The sequence below is a fragment of the Poeciliopsis prolifica genome, unplaced genomic scaffold, assembly GCF_027474105.1.
Source record: "Poeciliopsis prolifica strain line A6 unplaced genomic scaffold, Auburn_PproV2 SCAFFOLD087, whole genome shotgun sequence".
In the NCBI taxonomy this organism is placed as follows: Eukaryota; Metazoa; Chordata; class Actinopteri; order Cyprinodontiformes; family Poeciliidae; genus Poeciliopsis; species Poeciliopsis prolifica.
This window is the reverse complement of record NW_026562462.1, coordinates 1,302,119-1,317,558: the sequence shown is the minus strand read 5'-3', so window position 1 is coordinate 1,317,558 and position 15,440 is coordinate 1,302,119. Positions and strand designations below refer to the sequence as shown.

At 39.1% G+C, this 15,440-nt stretch overlaps 1 protein-coding gene across 16 annotated transcripts in view; it reads right to left on the bottom strand.

Annotated features, from left to right (window-relative positions):
- LOC129353236 (regulating synaptic membrane exocytosis protein 2-like) overlaps positions 1 to 15,440 on the bottom strand; it is a 41,840-nt gene that overhangs the window by 24,131 nt on the left and 2,269 nt on the right. For 12 of the 16 annotated variants that reach the window (XM_055022483.1, XM_055022495.1, XM_055022487.1 and 9 more), the window contains exons 3-12: positions 12,654 to 12,686; positions 12,415 to 12,516; positions 11,961 to 12,171; positions 10,810 to 10,955; positions 7,932 to 8,109; positions 7,114 to 7,348; positions 5,718 to 5,999; positions 845 to 909; positions 624 to 743; positions 450 to 549 (exon numbers count right to left, since the gene is read on the bottom strand). In XM_055022483.1, coding sequence (XP_054878458.1) covers positions 450 to 549; positions 624 to 743; positions 845 to 909; positions 5,718 to 5,999; positions 7,114 to 7,348; positions 7,932 to 8,109; positions 10,810 to 10,955; positions 11,961 to 12,171; positions 12,415 to 12,516; positions 12,654 to 12,686 — 1,472 coding nt within the window. Of the gene's footprint in view, positions 1 to 449; positions 550 to 623; positions 744 to 844; positions 910 to 5,717; positions 6,000 to 7,113; positions 7,349 to 7,931; positions 8,110 to 8,809; positions 9,011 to 10,809; positions 10,956 to 11,960; positions 12,172 to 12,414; positions 12,517 to 12,653; positions 12,687 to 15,440 lie in introns of those variants that run through there. The other 4 variants (XM_055022485.1, XM_055022491.1, XM_055022494.1 and 1 more) reach the window with 4 other exon arrangements.

The following is a 15,440-nucleotide window of genomic DNA, read 5'->3' as shown; positions in this document are numbered from 1 at the left end:
AAACATGTTTGTTTTTCATTCATTGGGTAGGAAATTTTTACTCAACTAAGAGCAGAAATACTTCACAATAAAATTTCTCAAGTAAAAGTAAAAAGTAGATTTTAAAAAAAAAATGTTACTCAAGTAAATGTAACTAGTTACTACCAACATCGGGTCGGTCTACTCTACATACAGGCCCGTTGCCAAGGCAACCGACTGACATGCTGTGCGTTGTCACATGACATCCAACCCAGTAATATATTCCAATGTAAATGACCCCAAAAATATGAGAAGTAAAGATATTTTTACAAAGTGAAACTAAAATAAAACAATCAGGTTGATGGAAACGGACAATCAGACGTCTGGTAAGTTAAGCTTTTTATATCTACTGCAACTACTTTACTGTAAGTTGAAGAAAGCAACATTTAACGTATAATAAGAGACGATCTATGAGCACAAACTGTGTTTACCTGGTCTCAGATGTCCCACTGTGTCTGCCAGACTTCCTCTCTTCACTTTGGTGATGAACGCACACAGACGGCCAGACTCTGTCATCTTCCCACCAACAACCTGAAAAAACCCGGCGCCCATCAGCAACCCGCTGAACGCAACTGGGATGATCATAAGAGAAACAGCAGCGCCACCTTGAGGCCCAGCAGGGCTCCTGTGTCTGCAGGAACCGTCCCGTCCTTCATCCTCTTGTTCAGGACGATTCGACCAATCAGACGCTCCCCATCTTTGGATGGTTGCCATGTGACCGGCTGCTGATGGGTCACAAAAAATACAGTTTAATTTGTAAAATCAGACAGGTAGGAAGGCAGACGGGGAATGGATGTGATGATGGAGGGCGTGTTTGTTGAGTTACCATAGACATAGGTGCAGGCTCGCCATGCCAGGTACTGTGATCCCACCACTGGCTCTCCATGTCTCCTGGAAACAACAAAACAAATTTCATAAAAACAATTGAAACTTATAAAGGTATATAAAAAACTGTCCTCTTTGGTCCAAATCCACTGTTCTTTTCTATTTAGTTTTTTCCTCTTTCCTTCATTTAAAACACATCAGAAATTAAATCCTGCTTGGCTTCAGCGTATGGTCACAAGATCCAGCATAACACTGATCAGCTATTTAATATTTATAGATACATTTTGTTAAGACATCCCTTACTGTCCTCTCTTTTTAAAGAAAGTTTCTCTTCTTAGTTTGGCCTTTGTTGATGCACATCCCTTTAAAAACTTCTTGAAAATAAACTGTATTTAAAAAGACAATAAGGGATCAATTTCAATTGGAATATGTCCCGATCCATGTGAATTTGGTGTGTTTCTGCTTTGATTCCTTGACTGGTTTTCTTCTGAGATCCAACTTCAGTTTTCACAGTTGTTGACAGACATGCTTTGCTAATAAAGAAGATGCACTGACTTCCTCCAGTAGTCAGTTTGTCCTGCATTCATTTCCTCCAAGGAAGAGAAACAATGAGATTACATCCATTCACGACTACAGATCTCTTTTTTCTGATTCCGTTTACACAAAACGTCTTCTTTATTGAACTCCAATGACGCTGCATAACTCTACAAAAACACAACATCTCACCAAGTATTTTTGTTCTGGTTCTGCTCTGCATTTCCGGAACCAGAATCAAACATGAAGAAGCAGCATTCAGCTTTTATGCACCACAAGTCTGGAATAAACTTCCAGAAAACTGAAAAACAGCTGAAACACTGAGCTCCTTTGAACCAAGACTAAAACCCAGCTGTTTAGTTGTTCTTGAACCATTATAAATTGAACATTGATCGACATATATCTTGTTTATTGGTGATTTTAACAATAGTTCTTGACAAAATATAATGTCTGTTGTTGGTTTTCACAACTGTTGACTAAAATATGCTTCTTTTTTATGTTCTCACAATGCAAAGCACTTTGAACTACTTTGTTGCTAAAATGTGCTATAAAAATAAAGTTGACTGATTTATTGATTGTCTAGTTTTTAGTGCAAATATCTCAGTTCACTTTAAAGACAAAACTAACTGACAACTGACTTTTCAGCAAGATACAGGAATTTGTTTTTAGTCAATAATTTGTACTTGTTGCCTTGCAGATAAAACAAACTTCTATATCTTTCTGAAAAGCTACTTCTAAGTTCAATTTTTTTATTTTATTTCAAGTGTTATAAGACATTTACACTTGAAACTAGACCAAAACTCCTTGGTAATATTTTGGGGATCAGTTTTTGCAGCATTATTGTCCATCACCTGCAGTTTGAATCTATAAACTTTCTGCCATCAGTGAAAGAAGATTAAATGCAGGTACATTTGGAGCAATAACAGAGTGTTTGAGCCTATAAACGGACAGGAAGTCCACTTAGACCCATCATCAGGTGCAAATCCCTGCCAGAAAGCCTCTGCAGTACTCACAGGTCTGAGAGGACGACGGCATGATAGAAGATGAAGGTTTAGATGAAGAAGAAGAGAAGAAGAGCAGGAGGTGAACCTGCAGCTCCTCTGTCCTCCTCTCTGGGAGAGGGATCACAGTTTGCCCCGAGCTCTGCCTGCAGGCGGCAGGGCGGCTCATACCTGTCTGGAACAGGATTAGCTCAGGCCAAACACAGAGTCCGTCTCTCTGTCAGCAGCAGCATCACGGCTTCAGCTGAACTTTGCCGGTTGCAAACCTGCTGTTTGCTTCACTTTGGGTCAGAGAGTCGGAGAACTGGGAGAAACATTCCAGCGACTCCAAGCACTTTCTTGAAGCTTTAACCTTAAGAACTTTGAAAAATCCAACAGATTTCCATTAAAATGAGCAAAGAATGCAGCAGATCCAGGCCACCTTGTCCACAGTTTGGTTCCTTCCTGCACTGTTTCTATTCCTGCTTCCTTCCAGCGACTCCTGGTAATCCAAACTCTTCACTTGTAATCCAATTGAGGGAAGTCAGCATCGACACTGATTCTGTGACCCATCAGAACCGACAAGCTGAGATGTTTGTCTCCCACCATGGCCAGATTATCGACCAGCTTCTCCAGGATCCGTTCTGTTTTCCAGTCAAGTTTATCAGAGGTTTTTATGTTGCATCCTGCGGTCCAGGTGTCTTCGGTACCGCAGCGTCAGCGACTCTGAGCTGATCTCTCACCTCTGACCCTGATGGGAGGAGTCACTCTGAGCCAATCAGACTCCATCGTCTCTCTTGACTTTGGTCCCTGAGACGTAGACACAGAAGATTAACCGAACGCAGAACGTGGAAACTGAAACTCTGCTGACATTCATGACGTCGGCGTCCATAGGCCTGAAGACCGACTCCCAGGCACAGAGCGTATCTGAATAAACGGGTTATCATGGCAACAATGGACAAAACCCAAAATTAAAACCAGCACAGCTTCATCGAGAAATGTTTTACATGACACCTTAAGTTGGAAAGTGCCAAAAGCCTTGTTCAGTTACAGAGTTTCTCAAGTTTCAATAACTCAAATTTAAGACTTTTTAAGACTTCTATGAGTTAAATTTAAGACCTGCATCTCCACAGAAATCTACAAACATGAACCAGCCAGCTAGAGATGAGCTTGAAAACATGACTAAGACACAAAAAAAAGAAAAATGCTAGCTAGCTAATTAGCGGCAGCCTCAACCTTCTCAAGTCACAGAGTTTATGCTTGGATGTTGTGATCAATTCCTGAAGGCAAGAAATTTTAAAGGGACAGCGCCCCAATTTCAAGGCGTGAAATCAGGAAGCAAAATTTATTTTAAGTGAAATTTTATATATGCAGCATTTTTATAACAACTGAAGGTAACAGTTACTTGGCTGTGCTATAAAATGGCCTGGAAACCAGATAAAGAATTTGAATGTTTTTTGTGTTTTCAGAAACATACAGAGAGAACAAAGTTCTCTCTGTTACTAGAGTTGAAAAATGCAGATTTTTAACAAACCAATCCATTAGAAATGACCCTACAACATTTAGTGGGATTTGGAGATACTCCAGAAGAATTTAACATAATGGCCAATCATTTGGCCAGAGGAAAAAAGTTCTCTAATGTGGAACAGTACCACCATAACCAAATATGGAAATGATGAGAGGAAGAGTTTTCTCACGGGAACCCTCTGTGGTGAGGCTGAGGAAGTGCAGGTGAAGCTGGTTGGAGGTGAAGCCAGATTCAGCTGTAAGAAGATTATCACACTGAGCTAATTTAAGTCAGAGACACTGAGAACACACACAGTGTCTCCTTTTCCACTCTCCCTCCTTCTTGTTTTCTCAGTTTAACTCCTGAAAACTCAAGATATCACTGAAAGACAAGTTCCAGGAAAAAGGCAAAAGTACCTCACTTTTCCACTAGAGGGCAGAAGACAATTTAAACTAATGCAATATTTTGTTAGAGGAAGGATGTTCGTTTATCACTACGACAGTTACTCTGCAAAAGCACAAGATCCTACCAGGTTTTTCTTTTTTTAGTTTATAGTGCATAATAGTGCACAATAAGACAAAATTAACTTACAAGTTTTAAGTCAATAATTAAAACAATTAATTAACTGCCAGTTCTTGTTCCACTGGCAGATTATTTCACTTTTATATCAAGACAAGATATTATATAATCTGCCAGTGAAAGTAGTACTTTCTCATCAAAATTAAGGAATTATTGACGTAAAACTTGCTCCCAAATAAGTTGCATGTAAGTTAGTTCTGTCTTGTTTCAAATGTACTAAGATATTTGCACTAGAAACTTGGTAAGATTTAGATTTTTGCAGTTACCACCATCTTCTTAGTCCATTTTATTTATTTCTGAGAACTTAATTTGGTTTGTAATATTACATAATAAATTAAAATTGCACTTGATTTTATATGGGGTGATTGAAGTGCTAAAGAAATGGCTACTATACAATAATATGTAGAAAAACACATTATTTTATGAGCAACTACTGTATATATTGTGGGGTTTTACCCTTAATTATTAAAATTAATATGTTTCTGATTTGTGGGTTGTTGTTGTTCACAGCTAATCAAGCTAAAAATTAAATTCAATCTAAATTTTTAGCGCTTCTCTAGAAAACAAAACTACTTTAACTTTATAGCACATACTCTGATACTCTGGATGAGAGTTTCTACGTTCTGATACTCTGGATGAGTGTTTCTGATACTCTGGATGAGTGTTTCTACGTTCTGATACTCTGGATGAGAGTTTCTACGTTCTGATACTCTGGATGAGTGTTTCTGATACTCTGGATGAGTGTTTCTACGTTCTGATACTCTGGATGAGAGTTTCTACGTTCTGATACTCTGAATGAGTGTTTCTAAGTTCTGATACTCTGGATGAGTGTTTCTACGTTCTGATACTCTGGATAAGAGTTTCTACGTTCTGATACTCTGGATGAGTGTTTCTGATACTCTGAATGAGTGTTTCTAAGTTCTGATACTCTGGATGAGTGTTTCTACGTTCTGATACTCTGGATGAGTGTTTCTGATACTCTGGATGAGAGTTTCTACGTTCTGATACTCTGGATGAGTGTTTCTGATACTCTGAATGAGAGTTTCTATGTTCTGATACTCTGGATGAGTGTTTCTGATACTCTGGATGAGAGTTTCTATGTTCTGATACTCTGGATGAGTGTTTGTGATACTCTGGATGAGTGTTTGTGATACTCTGGATGAGTGTTTCTGATACTCTGGATGAGAGTTTCTACGTTCTGATACTCTGGATGAGTGTTTCTGATACTCTGGATGAGTGTTTCTACACAGCATTCTTCTCCATGTAGTTCTTACTGTCAGGCTCATCACAGCTGGTGTACTCAGGTGTGGTCAGCAGCTCCTCCTCTGAACTGCTGAAGCTGCCAATCACGTGCATCTTCCCCATCATCCTCCCTCTTTGCGCCATGCTCTCATTGGTGGGCTTCCTCTTGAGGGCGGAGCTCGGGTCCAGGAGTTGCTGTGGCAAGGGGCTGCGGCGAGGAGACGTGGGGCTGAGGTGATTGGGAGTCCTGTCTACCGAGAATGACCTCTGACCTCCAGACCCAATCAGTCCTTGAGGCCGATTCTGGCGGACGGCTGAGGAGCGAAACAATGAGTTAATAAAGCAAAACATTAATAGGAATCTGTTAATTACTGACTAATGTGTCCTTTTTTATTATTAATTCACCAAATAGTGCGTAAAACACAAATACTACATACTAACAAATAAAGGTATTGATCTACAAAATAAATAACCAATCAGACAACAGAACAAATAGACAACACTGCAGAAACAAACGTTTATTTGGTATTTTTGGTCTAGTTTCTAGTGTAAATATCTTTGCACACTTAGAATAAGACAAAACTAAATCACAAGTAACTTTTCAGCAAGATACAGGAGCTGGTTTTAAGTTAATAATTTGTTAATATTGGTGAAATAGTTACCAGCCCGTTACCTAGCAACCAGTTCCAGTTGTACTATCATAACTATCATAATTTGGCAGATTATTTCACTTATAAAAAGACATTTTCTAATGTCAAAAATGAATTAATCTGACAGTGGGGATTTTGTTCGGCCCCCAACTCAAATTCTAGAATAAAACTTTGACCTGTGATAATATCTTAATTTATCATATTTAAATTATAAATACGTCAAAATAAACATAACCTAAAATAAGAAATATTAAAAATTTCATTTTCTTACCATAGGAAATAACACAAAGTAAATGATAAAGACTATGACTGAAAAGTCGACTTTGCTGTTTTTATTTAATTTATTAAACTAGCCTACATGTAGCAAGTATTTTGAAAGAGAAAGAATGAATTTTTTTTCAGAATAAATAAATACAGAATAAATTTGCTAAACCAAGCTTAAAACAATTTTAGAAATAAATGAGATTTCTTTGAATATAGAAAATGTGCAAAATAATTTCAAAGTTTGGGGACCTTTCAAAATAAGACAACTATAATTGTTTAGTTTTTGGACATTCTTGATTTGGGACAAAGACGAAACCCAGAACAGAAACAAGCTGTGTCACAACTAACTTTATTTTTTAACATATCTGGGTTAAGATACATTATTTCTCTTTTAAACTCAGCAGTTCTGATTTTTTTTCTCAGTATTTTTCTTATTTTAGTTAATCTAGGGTCATTTTGGGTGGAAGTGGGAAAGAGAAATAAACAGCAGGCTGAACAAAGAGTAAATCCTTACCTGTGTGTCTGAGGTTGAGATTTTCCGGTTCTGCTGCAGCCAGCGACACGTCGCTGTGCCGGCGCTGGTGGCGGACCCGGCCGACCTGCGCCAGCATCCGCATGGTCTCTTCGCTCGGCTGTGGCTTAACCGGGTAGCGGGCCAGGTTGGGGTCGCTTCGATAGCGAGCCTGAAACTCCTCTTCCTGGCGCCGCCGCAGCTCACGGTCCACCAGAACCGGGTCAAACGGGTGGTCCTGATCCAGGAAGGAGAACAGGTGAACTTCCTCACACAAGTCTAGCAGAAAACGCCGCAGTTAGCTTCAGGTTCAGAAGTTTAGCTTTAGCTCTTAAAGTTTAGTTCAGAGTTTAATCCACAGTTTAATCTGGATTAAAGTGAAACTTAAAATCGGAAAACATTTTACATATTTCAATAAATGAAATTTTAAAAAATATATTTTACCTTTAAATTTGACTCATCATATTGAAAGATCCATCCATCCATCCATCCATCCATCCATCCATCCATCCATCCATCCATCCATCCATCCATCCATCCATCCATCCATCCATCCATCCATCCATCCATCCATCCATCCATCCATCCATCCATCCATCCAATCAACATGTTTGGTATACAGAGCATTTACTTCATGCTTTTTCTAAGCAGCTTATTAAATTATTCTATAAATATTAATATTTGTAGTTATTGACTGAGATGAAACAATAATGAAGAAGAAATAAAAACAATATTCTTTCTTTTTTTCCATAAAGTCGGTCTTGACAACATTATGGAAATTAAATCACCACTGTGACATAAGAGTCGTTTCGTCGTCCCACCTGTGAGTGCCAGCGGCCGCGCCGGTCTTTGATTGGCCGCCTCTGGACACGTAACTCCTCCTCGCCGTTGCCATGGTAGCTGTGCGTGGAGCGGGGGCGGCGGTCCAATCCGTGGTCGGAAGGCGAGCGAGGCATCCTGCCGCCACCATCGTAGTACGACGCCGAGGGGCTCCGCCGCCTGTCGGACACACAGAGCGAACCAATCAGGAGGGAGGAAACGCTGCTTCACGAAAACAGACGAGACGCTGTTAACGAATGATCAGGGGAGAGAGAGGATGGATGGATGGATGGATGGATGGATGGATGGATGGATGGATGGATGGATGGATGGATGGATGGATGGATGGATGGATGGATGGATTGGATGGATGGTTGGATGGATGGATGGATGGATGGTTGGATGGATGGATGGATGGATGGATGGATGGATGGATGGATGGATGGATGGATGGAAGAACGACATAAGGAAGAAAAGAAAACAGAAGTAGGGAAGAAAACAGAGGAAGGATAAAATGGAAAACACAAGAAAAGAATGAATGCAGGAAACAAGGAAACAAAAAGAAAGAATAAACTAACATCTTTCTTTCCTTTTTCCTTCATCCAGATCCAATAATACCAAATTCCAGATTTTGTCTTTTCACTGAACGTCGTCCAGCAGCCTGACCAGAGATCCCGCCTTCCCTCCTTTATCATTACACTGAGGGACATGAACTAATTATAAATAATATAAACTCTGAAGACTCTAAGACTCCAATAATCGTGTTTTCTCAGAGTGAAACTGCTCCCTCAAACCACCCAGAATCTCACTGATTCTTCTCTGAACAAAGATCACAAACTCTGCATTAAGCTGAAGCTGGATGTGCGAGACGCAGACTTACATGCGGCCGCCGTTTCCTGTCAGTGCGAAACCAACGCAGCCGTCATGCAGCTGCAGGACGACGGATGAAACTCTGACCAGACGAGGATCCAGACATCACCGTGTTTCAGTCGTGTGTTTTTTTCTTAGAGATGTAAACAAAGAGCCTGTTTCTGTTTTTCTGTGCCGGTTCAACACACGACACATTGACACACATTGACACACTCAGCAGGTTTGTACCTGACAGCTGGAGCACAACTGAAGCTCCGCCCCTTTCAGCGCTCTCTGTCTCACTCTGACTCCGCCCACCTGGGATATTACATCACTGCTACGAGCTCCCGTTAGCCTGTGTGTTAGCCTGCTGTATTTAGCAGCAGCAATAATCCCCAGTGAGCTGTGGGATTATTATTTTGTTAATCTGATTAGCGTGTGTGTTTGAGTTTGTGTGTATGGGGGTTGTACGTGTTTGCTGGGGAGGGCAGGCGCTGTCTGTGTGTGTGTGTGTGTGTGTGTGTGTGTGTGTGTGTGTGTGTGTGTGTGTGTGTGTGTGTGTGTGTGTGTGTGTGTGTGTGTGTGTGAGATGGGGTCTGGAGGTAAATTATGTGTGTGATCTAATTATGACCGAGTCAGACGTCAAAAGGACGAGTCTGAATTTTACTGACTCAGCAGTAAAAACCTACAGACAAAACTGAGGGCTAAAAAAAAAAGAAAAATTTCAGGGTTTTTTTGGCCTTTTCTGACCTGTTGCTGCAGATTTAACATCAGATTTTTGGTTTCTTTTAATGTAAAAATAGTAACATAAAACCCCCTTTAAGCCTTAAGCAGCTTCTAGAAAACACTTCAAATTTCTGATCCCCCAAAGATGTTGTGCTCCATTTCTTAATTTATTTCACAAAAAAAAAAAAACAATTTAGTATCAAACCACTCAATGCTTCCCTAAATCTCACTGAACCAAGAGATTAAACAACAATTATATCTATGTGTAGAGTTAATTGTTTTGCCTTTTTAAAATAAAAATAAAAAAATTGCAAATCGAACTAATTAAAAATCCAGTTTTTGGTGAGTAACTAAACTTAATCTCTAACACTTTATAAGACTGTCATGAACATGAGTAAGCATTACTGATTACACTTTAAAAATTATGTAGCTTTACGTTATTAAAGCTAAAGTTCAATCAGATCATAATTTCTTGGTTGATGTCAAGTTGTCATAACAGACATTTTGAATAATGTCAATTTTGTATTAAAAATGTCATGATTTACTGAATCGGTTATTATTACATGTTTATAACAGTGTCATGACAACACGTCAAATATAGTATTGCCACTTAATTTATTAAATTAAAAACCATGTATTATTTTGGTAAATGCAGTGCATTGGTGCTTAAATTAAGATTTATTTTAGTTCTAAGCTTCCCCGTCAGAATGACTGCTTCTAGTCGTTCTAGTAGTTTCATTATGGTGGTTAAAATGTTAGATTTCCTGGTTCTCCATCACGTCACATTGCTTTAAAACTGATGATGTAACTTTAAAACTTTCAGCACCGCAGATGTTTAAACAGTGGCAATGAGAGAACAACAGGAAGAGAAGCGCTTTATTTTGTTAATGTCAGACTTTATCAATGATAAACAGAAAGGTTGTATCATACTGATGACATAATTATTATAATTATTTACATTTTTAAAAGGAAGTAATTAAAAATCAATGTGGAGGCTCTGATAGTGAGATTCGGTTGTTAAAATGTAACACGTCTGCAGTCCAGGATCATTTCCTAAATCAGCTCCAGCTTTAGATTAAAAGAAAACACAAATGTAGCCAAGTTATTTTATGTTTGAAAAGCTTGTTTTTCACAGAATAAAAAAGAAAGAAACAATCTGTAGTTTTTCTCTCGTGTCAAACCAAACGTTTAGGTTTCTGAATCCAATCAGAGGTCAAATCTCGGGTCTCAGTTTGATGGTGGGTCGTGTCTCTATCCTCCGACTGGAAGAGTTGTTTGTTGTCTGATAGTTTAAATGCCACTTACTGCTCTGTGGCTCCGTTGCTCAGCGGCCCCCCGGCCCCCGGCGCTCCCTGCATCGGCCCGTGTGGAGGCGACACGTTGGGGTAAAATTCTCCCGACCGGGTCAGAATCTCCTGCTGCTTCCTGCACACGTTGCAAACCCACATCACCTAAAACACAACAACACACACGTTAACATATGCTCACATTTCAGACATTACTTTGTTTTATTTGGATTTTATGTGATAACAAAATGGCTTTCAACACGGTCTGCACTTTGACTGGACCATTCTATCCATGCAATCCATTTCATTGCAGCTCTTGAGTTTTAACTGGTTTTCTTTCAGGATTGTCGTCCCAGTGTACCTATCCATGAGAAAGAAACACAGCCCCACAGCATTACCCTGCCATCTCTATGCTTCACCCTGGTCCCACTACATGCAGTGTCCATGGGACTTTTTGGCTGCTTTTTAATTGGTTTAGGTTGATAAGTTTGTTCATGTTCAGATGGTAGTTGGAGCTTTGTGAGATGTTCAGAGATTGAATATAGTTTTGTAACCTAAACAGCTTCATCTTGGACCCGTCTGCTGGGTTTCTAGGTCTTCACGATTCTGTTTGTTCGCGAACAAACCGGTAAGCCAAGATTAAATTAAACACAGGAGGAACCTATTTACTAATCAGATGATTAGTTGACGAGATTTTATCTTAGCATATCACAGTAAATGGGGCTGAAACACATTAAACCATGAATAAATTTCCTTCCAAGTTACAAAAATGAATCACTTTGTGCTGGTTTATTGAATAAAATCCAGATAAAACACAGTGAAAGTTCAAGGAGCATAAATGCTTTTGCAAAAGACACATTTTGTTTTTTCATTTGCAGATTTTTGAGATCAAATGAGATGAATTAACTGTTAATAATGTTTTTACACCTAATCACACTTTCTGCATGTCTTACTCTATATTATTTAGAAATGTATTCTTCAGTTTTTGAGCGTTAAGGTACCTTGAAATCAAATCATCATATAGGGGAAAACATCAACACTTATACTAACTTAATCAAAGTCATGAAGATTGTGGTTATGTTCAAAGTTAAGCTGAAGAACGTGGATGTTAAGATTTGCAAAAAGAAAAACTACAGGTCCAAAGGAGGAAATACGACCTCACACTCCAACCTTATTGGCTCTTAAAGGGACACGCCCGCCGCAGCGCGCGCAGAAGCGGCTTTGACAGTAGCAGCAGGCTCGGCCGCAGCCATCCGCAAACTTGGTTTTGTGGCAGACGCCGCAGGTGGGAGACTCCGCCCTCGCCGTCTGCGCCGCAGGAGGCTCCTCCCCCAGCTTCTTCACCTGGTCTTTATACATCTCAAACTGCTGATGTAACTTCCTGTAGAGAACAGGAGCAGTCAGACACTGACCTCAAGACAAATGCTGCGTCAGACTCTACCTACTTTACAATCTCTCCTCTAGCTTGTGATATTTCCTGGATAGAAACTTTTTTCTGCAGTGATCTGATCCTCATGAATGATCCAGATCAAATCTGATTTGGTAAAACATCCAATAATCGATCAATATCTGAGGTGAGCCAGAAACAGACCTCTGATCAGTTCATCTTCTCGGTTTTACTCACGTCTGCGACTCGTTGTCTGTCGGACTTTTAACCTGCAGAACTTCGGACACATTGGCTGCAACATTATTGACCAACTGACTGAACCCTGAGAACGGATTCCACCTGTCCAGGTAACACAGACAGTCAGCGGACAGGAAGCAGGTTCGCCGTGGGATTGAGGCGTCAGGTTGGGAAACAGGAAGGAGGTTCTGGCCGGGACAGGGGTTTTCAAACAGCACAGTGGACTCTGAGGTACTTACGAAGCTGGGGGAGGTTTTACTTCCTCCTCATCCCTGAAGACACAAAGGCCAAGATGAGGATGAAGATGAAACAGAATAAAAACAATAAAGAGAAGTTAACCAAAAGTGAAGCACAAACTGAACCGAAACATGGAGACATGGACAGAACAGAAAGCTGAAGATGAACTGTGATGGGCTAAAAGGTAAACTAGTTACGGTTTGCTAACTTTAACTCTGCATTCTCTGTTTTTCTGTCCTGTAATTGGTCCAAATGTGACTGTAAGATCTGACTTTAATTAAAATCAGATTCAAGTCACCAAAATCTAATTCACAAAGATATCCGATTGTTTTCAAAGCGTCTGCAGTTTTTGTTCAACTTTCACGTCACTGATGAAATAATTCTGCACCAGAAGAATGAATTAAATTATAAGTATGAACTTATGAAAGCAGTTTGTGTCGCTGAAGCTCATCACTTCACAATCTCACCACTTGTAGCTCTGACTACATCCGAACTTCTGCACAGAAAATTCCCATTGCTGAATAAACTTTAAAAACGACTCAGTAATGGCAGCGTCCATTATTCCTTCCATAAACATGAATGACATGAATGTTCTTCTGACGCACGTCGCTTTGCAAGTCTGATTTTCGTTGGATTATTTAGTAGTATGAATGACTACGCAAAAAAAAAAAAAAAAAAAATCTGATTTCAGCAAAAAAAAGAAAAATCTGAATTGAGCATCCAGGACATGCTGTGTGAGCCTCTCATTAATTTGGTGTCTTTCTGGTCCAAGAGACAAATAAAGTGATTCCTGAGGTCATGATGAGGTTCAGCAGTCAGAGAAATGTTGGTCGTTCATGATCAGGTTCTACTGGTCAATAGGTAACTTGTAAGTAACTAATAATGATAGTAAGGCCAGATAAAAAGCTAATTTGATCAATAATAAAGTTCTACTTTATAAATAAGGGGGTTCTAGAGGTTATGAAGGGGCTCTGGTGGAGATCTGGGATTTAGATGTCTTCACTAGAACCTCTTCATCAATATTAAGAAATTATTTGCTTAAACTAACCAAACAACAGTTATGAGTCCAGCTATATTTCTTAACTAATTAAAGAGTTTGAGTCAATCAGACTCAAACTGGCTAGAAAGGTTGATTGATAAGAAATTAATATTTTAAATTTTTCACTGATGGATCTGTAGGTAAGGAAGAATTAAGCTTTTATTTAATCATGGGGAAATCATCTTTCACATCATTGTGGACTCTTTTGTTTTGCTGTAATGTCTTTATAATTATTTGCTTTGTGAGCTCTGGTCTGTTTATTTATTTCTTCAGCAACACAGAAAATCAAAAACAAAACAAAGTAAATTAAATGAACACATAAAAACTTAAAGTACAAGCAGACAAGACTGATGATGTGATCACCGGGACCTGGGGGAAAATCATCCATTCATCATCCTACACTGCAAAAATCCAAAATCTAACTAACTATTTTCAAGACCAAATATATATTGAAATATTGAAATAAACTAACTTAAAACTTCCTTTTCATCAAGATGTAGGAGTCTGTTTTAAGTAAATAATTGATTGATATTCATGAAAAAGTGCCAGTTCCACTGGCAGATTTTCTTCACTAATAACAACACATTTATCTCACGTTGTAAATAAAATAATCTGCCAGTGGAGCTAGCACTTTTTAAAACCAATATTAAGAAATTACCTACTTGAAACAACCTCCTATGTAAAGTTACTTATAAGTTAGGGTTTTTTCAAGTGAACCAAGTATTTGCTCCAGAAAATACTTGGTAAGATTTTGTGTTTTTACAGTGTAACTCCTAAATACTTTCCATTCTGTGAGAAAATAACCACAATATCGTCTTTATGTATCAGATTCAAATAAATTCACAGAGGTAGAAACGTGAGACTCTGAGTTCAGAGACATCTGGTGGCAAAATGTGGTTATAGCAACATGATCACTGAACATCTTACAAATCTGTGCAATAATTAGTGATATGACAGACTAACTGGTGTTAGTTACCGTTTGCTTGTCTCCGTTTTGTTTTCACCTCATAAACGACTCAAACTAAACTCTTTACTGTTGGAGGAACTTATTTATCCCCCTTCTTTCCTGAACGTTATTCTGCAGAGAAAACACAAAATGGCTGGACATTTTTCACAAAGTCTTTACATTTTTCAAAGATCTCCAAAGTTCAAGATACTTTGACTCGTGTTAAACCGCAGCCACCGATCCACCAACACTCCCACTAATGAGATAACGGGATTTAGTCTGGAGTCCAATTAAAACCAACAGAAACAGAAGGACTGCGGGTGACAAGCGTGCAGCTTGCAAACCCCCCAGGTTTTAGGTTCAAAACGATCCTTGAGCAGTGCATTCTGGGTAAAGATCACATGTCAGGGTCTCCATTCTGATCTGATCTGAAGTAGTTTCTTCTGAATCAAATTTTCTTTTATAAATATGCACAAGTGACAGTTTTTACTATTCTTAATTATTACTAGCAGGGTTTCCCCCAGTGCATCATGAGCCTGGCGGGCCACCAGGCTTTACTTGTGCCCCCACCAGGCTAGGGATTGCTTATTTATGTAACTTTCTAAAATCTTTGCATTTCTTTAAGACTTTATAGTTGGTGTGCAGGTGTGAATTTTCCAATCTTTCAATAACACATAACTATCAAGTGATATTTTCAAATTTTCAGTAAGCTTTGAAAAAGTTTTAACTCAAAAACAACCACCAGGCTGAGCAAGTTGTCTGGTGGAAATCCTTCGGATTCCAGACTGATGAGCATCGTCTTTT